At 70.6% G+C, this 10,839-nt stretch overlaps 2 protein-coding genes across 5 annotated transcripts; one reads left to right on the top strand and one right to left on the bottom strand.

Moving 5' to 3' along the window:
- The first annotated feature begins 429 nt into the window (after positions 1-429).
- On the top strand, positions 430-8,595 carry TMC6 (transmembrane channel like 6). Of its 3 annotated transcripts, none has more exons than XM_086762005.1 (20): positions 430-972; positions 1,087-1,205; positions 1,510-1,641; positions 1,750-1,908; positions 1,991-2,096; positions 2,195-2,291; positions 2,383-2,637; positions 2,923-3,113; positions 3,187-3,331; positions 3,598-3,753; positions 3,955-4,130; positions 4,273-4,351; positions 4,740-4,837; positions 5,006-5,101; positions 5,885-5,960; positions 6,243-6,376; positions 6,772-6,948; positions 7,113-7,191; positions 7,355-7,433; positions 8,274-8,595. In XM_086762005.1, exons 1-19 carry the CDS (start codon positions 917-919, stop codon positions 7,424-7,426), a joined length of 2,403 nt encoding a protein of 800 aa, XP_086618131.1. In that variant the 5' UTR covers positions 430-916; the 3' UTR covers positions 7,427-7,433; positions 8,274-8,595. The 3 variants fall into 3 exon arrangements, with proteins under 3 accessions (XP_086618131.1, XP_086618132.1, XP_086618129.1); XM_086762006.1 differs by lacking the exon at positions 8,274-8,595 and adding an exon at positions 7,920-8,250 and having other exon boundaries at positions 431-972; XM_086762003.1 differs by having other exon boundaries at positions 432-972; positions 8,303-8,595.
- Positions 8,596-9,487: 892 nt separating this feature from the next.
- ARL16 (ARF like GTPase 16) lies at positions 9,488-10,834 on the bottom strand. Of its 2 annotated transcripts, none has more exons than XM_086762357.1 (5): positions 10,741-10,834; positions 10,524-10,583; positions 10,324-10,437; positions 10,066-10,181; positions 9,488-9,825 (listed from the first exon to the last, which is right to left on the bottom strand). In XM_086762357.1, exons 1-5 carry the CDS (start codon positions 10,825-10,827, stop codon positions 9,654-9,656), a joined length of 549 nt encoding a protein of 182 aa, XP_086618483.1. In that variant the 5' UTR covers positions 10,828-10,834; the 3' UTR covers positions 9,488-9,653. The 2 variants fall into 2 exon arrangements, with proteins under 2 accessions (XP_086618483.1, XP_086618484.1); XM_086762358.1 differs by lacking the exon at positions 10,741-10,834 and adding an exon at positions 10,679-10,718.
- Positions 10,835-10,839: the final 5 nt, after the last annotated feature.

Below are 10,839 nucleotides of genomic sequence, written 5' to 3'. Positions count from 1 at the left end.
CCCGGCGCCTCCCGACGCGCTCCGTGCCGCGGGTCGCGGCCCCACGGCCGGTCCCGGTGGGCGCGGGCGGAGAGGAAAGGGGGGCCCTGCGGGGACCGCCTCCTGGCCCGGCACCGGGCGGGGAAAGGAGGCCGGGCTGGGCTGTGGGACGGGGCCGGCTTCGCACCCGCGCCGAGCTGCGGCCGTTGCCCGGTGCGGGCGGAGGCGGTGGGAGCCCCGGGACGCGGCTCCCGTCGGTTCCTGGTACCGGGCCGGGCGGGGAGCCCCGGGGTGGCGGGGGGCCGGGGCGGGGCTAACGCCTGCCAGGAGCAACCTTAGTCCGCCCGGGAGAGCTGCGGGGCCCGAGGGCAGGGGAGCGAGGGGGACGGGGAAGGCGCTGAACCCCCTCCCCCGGGGCACGGGCCGGCGGTGGGAGCGGGGCGCGGGCCGCACGGCCCCGGCGGAGACGCTCTTGGCCCCGGGACGGCGCTGGTGGGGGGGCACGGGGGTCCCTGCCCGGTGTCCCTCCGACCTCGGGCGGGTTTGAGCCCCGCGGGGCCGGGGCTGCCCCGAGGCTGCGGGTCCTGCCGCGCCCGTCCCCAGCCGAGCGCCGGGGACCGCTCCCACCCGCGCTGGGGGCCGGCCCCGTCCCTTCCCCGGGGCGGCCCTGTTCCCGGAGGGTGGGCGTGCTCCTCAGTGCAGCCCCGGGCCGGGGCGGTGCGGGCCCCATGACGGGGGCAGGGCCCTGCTCGGCGGAGCCCGCCCCGCCATCCGCCTGTTCTTCCTGCGTCCCTGCCTGCTGGGACGCTCGGCCTGGCTTAGTCCCGGGTTTAGCCCTGGTTTAGCCCCGCGGCCCCTCGCGCTCCCGCCTGCCCCGGGCCCCCGCACGCAGCGGCACCGGCTCCGTCCCGTCCCCAGGGCGGGCAGCACCCGCGGGATGTCCCAGCCGCCCCCCGGCACCCTCCGCGTCCCTGAGAACACCGAGAGCGATGGGTGAGTGCGGGCCCGCCCGGCCCTGCCTGCCCGCGCCGTGCCCCTGCGTGCGGGCCCGGGATCCCGCACCCCCGCGGGCTCCGGGCCGGCGCGAGCGGGTCTGCGTCCCCGCAGCCAGGAGCCGAGCCCGGACAACGAGGGAGCCCTGCACGCCTCCTTCCACCAGCTCATCCAGGAGCAGAGCAGCTTGGTAGCGGCGAGCCTGGAGCTGGAGATGCAGGCGAGAGGCACAGGTAACGCGCTGCGGGCGCAGCCAGCGTGGGACGGGGACAGCGGGTGTGCCCAGGGCTGTCTGCTGTCCCAGACCCTGCCTCGTGCCGAGGCTGCGGCCAAAGCACTCGCAGGAGCCCGCTGACGCCTTTGCCGGTGCGGGCAGACCCTGCCCCTGGGGACACGGAGAGCATCCCTGGAGAAGGGGGTACTCCAGGGGGAGCACACACCGGGGCAGGTGCCCGGCCTCTGTGCCGGAGCAGGGCAGCAGGGACTGGAGCTGAGGGCGCTCCGGCTCTCACCGCGCTGCGTCCTGCCCTCCCTCAGAGCACCCGGCCCACCTGGGCCCCCCAGATGCCTGTGCCACGGCCTGGCTGGAGCCCGGGCAGGGCCAGCAACACCCCAGCTACCCCTCCACCTCCCTGCGGATCCTCGCCAGCATGCCCAGCCGCACCATCGGTAGGCGCCTCCCACCCTTCCCCTGGCCCAGGAGCCCCTCGGCAGGGCTCTCCCGTCTGCCCTGCTCTCCTGTGGCCACCCACCCCGCTGCCCTGCTCTCGCTCGCAGGACGCAGCCGTGGGGCCATCATCTCCCAGTACTACAACCGCACAGCCCGGCTGCGGCGCCGGAGCAGCCGCCCACCCCTGCAGCAGCTCTGCCGTGCGGCGCGGCCCAGCCTGCGGCAGTACGACCTGGAGACCGACCCCGCCAGGGCCACACTGGAAGGTGAGGGTCCCCGGGAGCAGGTTCGGGACGGGCACGCTGTGTGCTAGCCGGCTGCGTCCTGCTGAGCCCCGTGTGCCCGCAGACAAGCGGAGCCTGCTGGTGAAGGAGCTGCTGAGCCTCTCGCCCAGCCAGCGCAGCCACATGCTGCTCACCGTGCCCCTCAGCCTGGCAGAGAAACGCATCCTCCAGTAGGTCCTCTCCCACCGGCCCCGGCCAGGCAGGGCTTCCGCAGCTGGAGCCGTCTCGGGGCCCGTGCTGCCCTCTGACATCCCTCTCTGCTGCGCAGGCAGGAGCTGAGTGGGCAGAGGGGCCCCCCGAGGCAGCACGCCCAGCACCGGGCGCTCTCCTCTCCCTGCACGTGGTCCAAGGACTGCATCGTCCTCGTAAGCCTGGGGCGCGGGTCTGCACGGCAGCCGTTGGGGGCTCCGGTACAGGCTCCGGCCCCGGTGCTCTCCCCAGGCTCTCTCTCCCCAGGGCTGCCGGGGCCTCTGGTACAGGCTCCTCTCCCTGCTCCCCGCCGCGCAGCCCTGGCACTATGCTCTGAAGCAGATCGGCAGCCGCTTCGGCTCCAGTGTCCTCTCCTACTTCCTCTTCCTCAAGACGCTCCTCATGTTCAACATCATCTCATTCCTCATCCTCCTGGTCTTCGTGGTGGCCCTGCAGGCTGCATACCCCCCTGCCCCGGCCAGCCCCCAGCCCTTCACCGGCCTCGAGCTCCTCACAGGAGCGGTAAGCGCTGCCAGCACGCCAGTGCCAGCGCGTCCCCGGGCCAGGAACTGCTCCGAGCCTGGGGCTCAGCCCTGCATCCCGGCATCCCTGCCACGGTGATGCTCCGGTCCCTGCCCTCGCACAGCAGGGCCCTGGGGCCGCCAGTGCTGTGGGTGCAGAAGCGCCTGGTGCTGGCACAGCCCAGGGCTCTGTGTCCCCGCGGGCTGGCGCAGATGTGCCAGGCTGGGCAGGGAGTTGTGGGCACCAGCGAGGCCACCGTGGGCCCCATCGTGCGCTTTCCCACAGGGCTACTTCACTCACTCGCTGCTGTACTATGGCTACTACAGCAATGTCACCCTCAACGACCCCTGTGCCTCTGGCCCCAACAGCAGTGCATGCCCCCTCGCAGCTCCCCTGCTCCCCTACAACATGCCGCTGGCCTACGTGTTCAGCGTGGGGGTCTCCTTCCTCGTCACCTGCGTCCTGCTGGTGTTCAGGTGGGTCGACTGCGCCTCTGGCACTGCCAGCCTTCCCCCTACACCCAGCCCTGACACCCCCCCCTCGCTGCAGCATGTCCCGCTCCTTCGGGGAGAGCTACCGTGTGGGCAGCTCCACGGGGGACCTGGCCATCAAAGTCTTCTGCGCCTGGGACTTCAAGGTGATCCAGAGGCGCGCAGCGAAGCTGCAGGCTGAGAACATCTGCACCCAGCTGAAGGTGAGGAGCTGGGCTGGGGTCGGCCCCTGCGCCCTGCAGTGGGAAGGCAAAGGCTGGGCAGGAGCTGGTCCAGACCCTGGGCTCAGCACCCCTCTCCTGCCCGCTGCACGGGGGAGCTGCGCAGCTGCAAATGCCCCCTGAGCCCGGCCGCGTGCCAGCCCTCTGTCCGTCAGCCCTCTGGGTCCCACCTCGGTGCTGCAGGACGAACCCTCGCCCCGGACCCGGACCTGGCACATGTTCAGCAGCGTTGCACTGCTCTCTTCCAGGAGCTGCTTGCGGAGCAGCGGTCCCGCTCCCGTTCCCTCAGCCTCTGCCAGCGCCTGGGGCACTCAGCTGTGCTGCTCCTGGCCTGGGCCCTCTCGCTGAGCACGGTGCTGGGCTGCGTGCTGGCTGTGCACTACTTCGCGGAGCACATGCACGCGGTGAGTGCCGCCCCTTGCCGTGGGATCTCTCGTCCGCCCTTGAGGGGCTGGGGTATGGGGAGGGAGGCCAGAGCAGCGCTGGAAGGCAGGGGCGGCCCCGGTGCAGCTCCCCTCCTGGCATCAGCATTTGCCAAGGGTGCTGGGCTGCTGGCAGCCGCGCGCTCACCCTGGTACGTGCTCACCCTGGTACCCGCTCACCAGGTTCAGCAGGACCACCGAGCACGGGGCAGCGGCGAGCAGCTGCAGGAAGCCATCCTGCTGGCCCTGCCGCTCGTGGTGTCTCTCCTCAACACACTGATGCCCCACCTGTACCACTTGCTGGCGATGTGGGAGAAGCAGGACTCCCCCATGGCACAGGTCTACGTGGCGATCTGCAGGTAGGCTGGCTGGGGCCGGGGCAGAGGGAGCATCCCCACCTGTGGTGCGGGGGGAAGCTGTGGGGCAGGGCACCCCATCTGTGGGGCTCAGCCCCTCCATGCCCAGGGCTCAGGGGCTCCTGGCCCTGCTCCTGCTCCCCAGGAACCACGTTCTGAAGATGGTGGTCCTTGGCCTGCTCTGCTACCGCTGGCTCAGCCGGAGAATCGTCTGCGCGACGGAGGTCAGTGCCGCTGGTGCGGGGCTGGGCGCTGTGCGGGTCCCTGCGAGGAGCACACGGTGCCCATGTGAGCCGGGTGGGCCGTGCCGTCCAGACCGTCCCTTGCCCAGGGAGCGCAGAGCAAAGTCAAGGCTGCAGTCCCAGCACCAGCAGGCACAGTGGTCCGGCAGCACGGGGTCTGCCCGTGCACTGCAGGCACCATCCGCTCGTTTGCCAGGGAGAGGGGGGCAACAGCTGGACGGGGGCACCCAAAACGTAGGATGGCTAGGGAAAGGGGTGCAGGAGAGGAAAAGGTCCCACGGCCCCTCACACTCCATGGGGGCCACGGGAAAGTCATGGGGGAGGAGAGGCCTCGTTGCCCGCGTGATGCCAGCTGTGCTTGTCTCCACAGTGCTGGGAGACGTGCGTGGGGCAGGACTTGTATCGCTTCGTGGTGATGGACTTCATCTTCATCCTGCTGGACACACTCTTCGGGGAGCTGGTCTGGAGGTAACGTGCCCCAGGAGGGGTCCCCCCGCCGGCATGGCACCCCCGGCGCGGCCCCGGCTCTCCGCTGCCCGCGGCGCTGCCCTGGCACAGCCGCCGTCTGCGGGGGAAGAGGAGGCGGAAGCGTCCCCCCCAGCAGCGGTGCAGGAGCAGAGCTCCGCTCCTTCCCAGGCTGATCTTGGAGAAGAGGCTGAAGAGGAAGCAGAAGCCGGAGTTTGACATCGCCCGAAATGTGCTGGAGCTGATCTACGGGCAGACCCTGACCTGGTGAGATGTCTCCCGCCCGGCGCGGCTCGTTCCTCTGCGAGCAAACGCCTCGTGGTCCCGCAGGAGCCCCGTGGCCGGCAGGGACCAGGCACGGGGGGCTGCCTGTGTTTCACTGAGCGGGGCTGAGGAAGGACCCCTGGCCCTGCATGGGTGGGACGAGGGAGACGGGCACCGGGCGCTGTGAGCGCCAGGCTGCCGGCACCTGCAGCCAGAGCCCACATGCTCACCCGGGAGGTCTGGCTTTGGCGCTGGGGTGAGAGCCACGCGGGGATCATCAGCCGAGCATCCCAGCGCCGGTCCAGCATCCCCTGCCCAGCCGGTCCCTGCCAGAGCTCTGGGGAAGGAGCAGGCGCCGGCGCATGCACAGCCCCTCTCGTCTGGCCGGCGCACAATGGCACCCGCTGCTCCGAGGGGAGCTGCTCCGCTCCAGCCTGCCCCCTCGGCTGCCCAGGCCCCTGCTTTGCCACCCCCACCACTGCCTTTCTGCTGCCACAGCCCCTCGCCCCCCGCCCAAGAGGGGATCCACGTGTGTGCTGCTGCGCTTCCGCTCGCAACGCGCCCGGGAGCCACAAAGGCCACAAACCACCCCGGGGACTGGTGAGGTCCCAGCCCTGGCACAGCCTGCGCGGCAGACCTGGCGCAGGGCGTCGTGTGCCTGCTCTCTGCTTTGCGAAAGCCTGACCACAGCTGCGCCGGGCCCTGCCGCTGCCCCCAGCTCTGCCCGCCGCTGGCTGCCGCGGGGCTCAGGCCCGGGACGAGCTTGTCTTCCCTCCTCTCTGCCAGGCTGGGCGTTCTCTTCGCGCCACTCCTGCCGGCCGTGCAGATGCTGAAGCTGGTGCTGCTGTTCTATATCAAAAAGGTGTGAGCGGCCCCCCCGCCCCAGAGCTCCCCACGCGTCCCCGCGATGGGCAGCCCTGCAGCAACCCTGCACCCTGCTGCGGGCTGCCTCTGCCACAGCAGAGGTGCCGCACCGCGCAGCGCCATCCTCGTGGGACGTGGTGTTGCTGGGGACAGGGCGTCCCTGAGCTCGTTCGGCTCCCGGCGGATGGGTGGGGTGGGACAGCGGGGTGGGGGCAGCTGTCCCCCTTGCACTCCCAGTCCCAGGAGACGGCAGCACGCGGGACTCTGCTCCGTTCTGCAGGCCAGCCTGATGCAGAACTGCCAGTCCCCCAGCAAGCCCTGGCAGGCATCTCGCATGAGCACCGTCTTCATCACCTTGCTGTTCTTCCCATCCTTCCTGGCCGCAGCCGTCTTCCTCTCCTGCGCCATCTGGTCGTGAGTACGCGCCGGACTGCGGCGTGGGGCACAGCACTGCCGGCTGCCTGGCGGAGGAGGGGGGCTTGGGGAGAGTGTGGCTCCCAGCGCTGACGGCACACGGAGCGCGTCGCGCCCGGCACGGGGCTGTGCAGTGCTGCCCCGGGCAGGGCGATGCTGCCCAGCCGCTGGCCCTCACACAGAGTGAAGCAGCGGTTGGCTGTGCCCACTTGTCCCAGCTGTTCCCAGATGTTCCTGACGCATGACAACGGGATGAGGACCCCCTCAGCCTGCCGCGGGCGAGGCTTGGTCCCTGCAGGGCTGGACCTCTGAGGCGGGGCAGTGCCCTGGGCTGGGTGCGGGGTCCGGCTGGGCTGCCCACCGCTCTGACTGACCCCACTGCTCTGTCTGCTCAGGGTGCGGCCGTCAGAAACCTGTGGTCCCTTCCAGGGACTGGAAACCATCTACGAGTCAGGGAAGACCTGGATGCAAGTGCTGGAGAAGTCCAACCCGAACATCACCTGGTTCGCCTGGGTCCACCAGGTGCTGGTGGAGAACCCCGTCCTCCTGTTCTTTGTGTCCGGGATCCTCCTGTGAGTACGGACCCGGGCCCGGACACTTTGAGGGCCCCCTGAGCTGGGGGCTGGGAGCCAGAGTGTCACTCCAGAGCCGCGCACCCTGGCCCGGTGCCAGGGGTGCAGCATCCCCCAGTTTCTCGCCCCGGCTGCCACTGTCCTGTTCCCGCCTGTCATTGCAGAGCCGTGATCTACTTCAACATCCAGGTGGTGAGAGGCCAGCGGAGGATCATCCACCTGCTGAAGGAGCAGATTGCCAATGTGCGTGAGCTCCGCACGCTGCCCCTGGCCGCTCCCGGCTGCTCCACGCCCTGGTCCAGCCCCGGGATTGCCGGATTCGGGCTCTAGCCCCAAAAGCACTGCCGCCTCGAACCTGCACGAGCACGTCCCACAGCTGCTCACTGCAATGTCTCTGCTGTTGCAGGAAGGAGAAGATAAAATATTTCTCATTCAGAAGCTTCACTGCATTTACGAGCAGAGAGAGAGACGTGCCTGAGTCCCAGGTGAGGCCTGCGCGAAGGGGCGAGGGGGCTGCCAGGGTGCTTGGGGCTCGGCGGGCGCATGGACGTTCCTCCGCTCCATGCCGGAGCGGCGCTGCCAGGGCCAGCCCAGCCGCAGCAAAGCACGGCCTGCCAGGGCGCGGGAGGTGACGGGGTGAGCCAGGCATTTCATTTCCCCTCGCTCTGCTGGCACGGGCGGCTGCGTGGCCGGCTCAGCCGGCGGCTGGGTGTATGTCCGGGCTGCTGGGCTGCTCCCGTACCCGGCTCATCCCGGGGGATGCCAGATCCCTGGTGCTGCTGCGGCCCGGGGACAGCATCAGCTGCCAGCAGAGCCAGCACAGGGAAGGGGATGGGGACAGGACTGGGACAGGGAACAGGAGAGGGATGGGGACATTTAGGGAGCCTCCTCTCCGCTGTCAGAATGTGGCAGTGGTGTCTGCCCCCGGCAGCAGACAGTCGGGGTCTCAGGGAATGCATCTCTCCTCTTAGCGTCAGGCTGCCCAGAAAGGAGCGGGACAGGACAAGACTCTGCTCGCAGCCAGGGACTGGATCCGACTGTCTTTCTGAGCCATCACAGTGTGGCACTGGAAGCAGCAGGACCATGGGGTGCTGGGGAAGATCCTCTCCTCCGGGTTGCAGCAGCCAGGGACCCACTGGGGCACATGGGCTGGCAGCTCCATGGGGATGCTGCAGCACGGGGACGTGGGTGCTCCCACTGCCCGGAGCTGCTGGGGACGCGGCAGGCGCAGCAGGAGCAGGGCCAGGACTGCTGTCCCGTCCCAGGACACAGCTCCCCGCGCGGCTGGCTTGCCAGCAGAGCCCTCCTATAAGCGCCCCAGCCAGCCCAGAGAACGGCTCTGGGCTCTTTTCAGAAGCCGTTGGGGACAGTGAAGCTTCTGGCTGGAGAGAACCTGCCCAGGAGCAGCAACGTTGGAGCCGAAAGCTGCCGGACACTGACCCAGCTCCGGCCCCGTGTCCGGCTCACCAGGAGGAGAGCGGCTGGCTGACACCTTCCCCACAACCGAGGCCACCCGGCCCCGCCGCCCTGCAGCACGCTGCGCCGGAAAACCACCACGGGGCCGAGCGCTGGGCTGGGCAGGGGAACCTGGAGGCTCTGGCTCCCCAGCTGCAGGCGACCTGGCCCGTCATTAAAGCGTAGCCTGTGTCTGGGCCTGTCGGGCTGGAAGTGGGCAAGCGCGTTTGGTGCGTCAGCGTTCCTTCGGCTGGTGACTCAGCAGCCGTCGCAGGGTGTGCTCGAGCTCCTTGGCACTGCCTGCCCACAGGCTGCCCCATGAAGAGCCCCGCTCAGCCCACATCATGGGAGCAAGGACCACTGTCGCCTTGTCACATACGGCCCCAGGAGCCACTGGCCACCGCGGCGTGGTGTCCCCAGCCTGGGAGCCTCTGGCCATCGTGGTGTGGTGTCTGTGGCCCCAGCCCTGAGAGCTGCGTTCCACCACAGCGTGCTGTCTGCACCCCCTGGCCCTGGGAAGCCAGTTCCCCCCGTGGCATGGCACCGACAGACCCCAGGAGGGTTGTGCTGCAGCGTGTGCCAGGCCCAGGCAGCCACAAGTATCCCATGACTTGGCACCCAGGCTGCCGGGCAGCGCAGCAGCCGGGCGCTGGGCTGGCTGTCAGGGCGGGCACGGACGTGGGTTATCGGTGTGGGCATGCGATGGGTTCTCCACACAGACCCACCCATTCTCTGAGCCCAGGCGAGGGCTGGAGAGCAGCTGCGGGCCGGCACTCGCTGCAGCTCGTGAGCCGTCCCCAACCAAGGCATCCTTGCCGCTCAGCCTGCCCCGGCTCCCAACACCCACCCAGGTTCCTGCAGTCTTTCTGCATGTTCCCCCACGTCACCCCCAACCTGGGAGCGTTACTCTGCCCTGCTTAGCCCGGCCCAGGCACCGCTGCACCCCACAGCCCCACCGCCCACGACCCCCCCCCTCCTGCCCTGAGGTGCCAGCACGGTCTGGTTACTGAGGCTCTTGCTCGCCCCTTCCCCAAAAGGCCAGGGTTTCCACCCGAGCACAGAGCAGCCGCCAGCTTGGACAGTACGGTGTAAGTTTTACTGTAAAGTCCCGCAGGGGTTCTGTCCATCACCAGCCCGCGATGCCGTCCGGGGCCCCACTGCCGGCCCCACGCAGGGCAGCTGCTCGCCAGCCACCTCCTTCAGTGCCAGGACTCGCCTGGGCTGCCGCAGCCACCCGGGCTGGGCTGGGGTCAGTGGGGGTCTCCGAGGGTGGCCCGAAGCCACTGCAGGACGTCGGCCAGGCCAGTGCCATCGCGGGCGCTGGTCTCCAGCATCGTGATGGGCTGCGTGGCGCAGGAGACGATGTCCTGCATGCGGAACAGCGACTTCATCTCTGTCAGCGACATGTAGCAGGGCAGGTCACTGCAGTGTGAGGAGGGGTCTGCGTTAGCCCACTGCAACGGCTCTCCTGCGCAGCCTGCTCCCTGGCTTGGGGGTCCGCACAGCCCCAGCCAGCCCGGGGAGCGCGGCAAAGTGCAGCTGCTGGCCCCCAGGACGTGCCAGGCTTCCTCGGGCGTCACCTGACGGAAGGGACACGGGAGCCACCGCAGGCCCTCAGCGTGCCCCCGCACGCCCCCTCCCCCGGGCTGACCCCCGCCTCACATCTTATTGAAGAGGACGAGCACGGGCACAGAGGCGAGCGGCGCTGCGGAGAGCACGGACAGCAGCTGGACGCAGGACGAGGAGACCTGGGTGGGGTTGGCGGCATCGACCACGAACTGCGGGGACAGAGGGCTGAGCGGCGGTGCGGGCGGCCCTGCGCCGGGGCACGGAGGGGCCGGACGCCCCGCGGCGGAGCCGGGGCCAGGGGTGCCCCTCTCCCCGCGCCCCCGGCCGGGCCCGGCCCCCGGCGCCGCTCACCAGCAGCGCGCTGCACTCCCCGTAGTAGCTGGGCCAGATGGGGCCCATGCAGCCGCCCAGCTCCCGCAGCGTCACGCTCCGCGGCAGCCGCAGGTCCGTCAGGTTGGTGCCCACCTGCGGGAGAGGCGGCGCGGGGGTGGGTGCGGGAGTGCCCGCAGCCCCCCGGCCGCCCCGCAGCCCCCCGGCCGGGCCCGTCCTACCGTGGGCAGCGTGGCCGGGGGCTCGCCCAGCGCCGCGGGCCCCTCCTGGGCGCTCAGCTGTGCCGCGCGTTAAGGACAGGGCGGAGCGGAGGGGAGGGGACGCGGCCCGCCCGCCCGCCGCCCGCCGCCCCCCGCACCCCGCGCCCGCGGATATGCCGCAGCCGCCGGCCCAGCAGACTCTTCCCGCCGCCCGCCGCCCCCCGCGCCCGCGGATATGCCGCAGCCGCCGGCCCAGCAGACTCTTCCCGCCGCCCGCCGCCCCCAGCAGCAGGCAGGTGGGGCCCGGCCGCCCCGCGCCCGCCATCCCGCACCGCCC

The sequence above is a fragment of the Chlamydotis macqueenii genome, chromosome 18, assembly GCF_036417535.1.
Source record: "Chlamydotis macqueenii isolate bChlMac1 chromosome 18, bChlMac1.mat, whole genome shotgun sequence".
Classification (NCBI taxonomy): domain Eukaryota; kingdom Metazoa; phylum Chordata; class Aves; order Otidiformes; family Otididae; genus Chlamydotis; species Chlamydotis macqueenii.
The sequence above is the reverse complement of the archived record's forward strand: the minus strand, read 5'-3'. Positions and strand labels throughout refer to the sequence as shown.

Excerpts from the sequence above, each read along its gene's own strand:
- ARL16 (XM_086762357.1), bottom strand. The coding sequence starts at position 10,827 with ATGGCGGGCGCGGGGCGGCCGGGCCCCACCTGCCTGCTGCTGGGGGCG. Across the intron at positions 10,438-10,523 it reads CCCCGGCCACGCTGCCCACG|GTGGGCACCAACCTGACGGA; the intron begins GTAGGACGGGCC and ends CCTCTCCCGCAG. Across the intron at positions 9,826-10,065 it reads CTCGTCCTCTTCAATAAGAT|TGACCTGCCCTGCTACATGT; the intron begins GTGAGGCGGGGG and ends CTCACACTGCAG.
- TMC6 (XM_086762005.1), top strand. The coding sequence starts at position 917 with ATGTCCCAGCCGCCCCCCGGCACCCTCCGCGTCCCTGAGAACACCGAG. Across the intron at positions 1,206-1,509 it reads GATGCAGGCGAGAGGCACAG|AGCACCCGGCCCACCTGGGC; the intron begins GTAACGCGCTGC and ends GCCCTCCCTCAG. Across the intron at positions 4,352-4,739 it reads GAATCGTCTGCGCGACGGAG|TGCTGGGAGACGTGCGTGGG; the intron begins GTCAGTGCCGCT and ends TTGTCTCCACAG.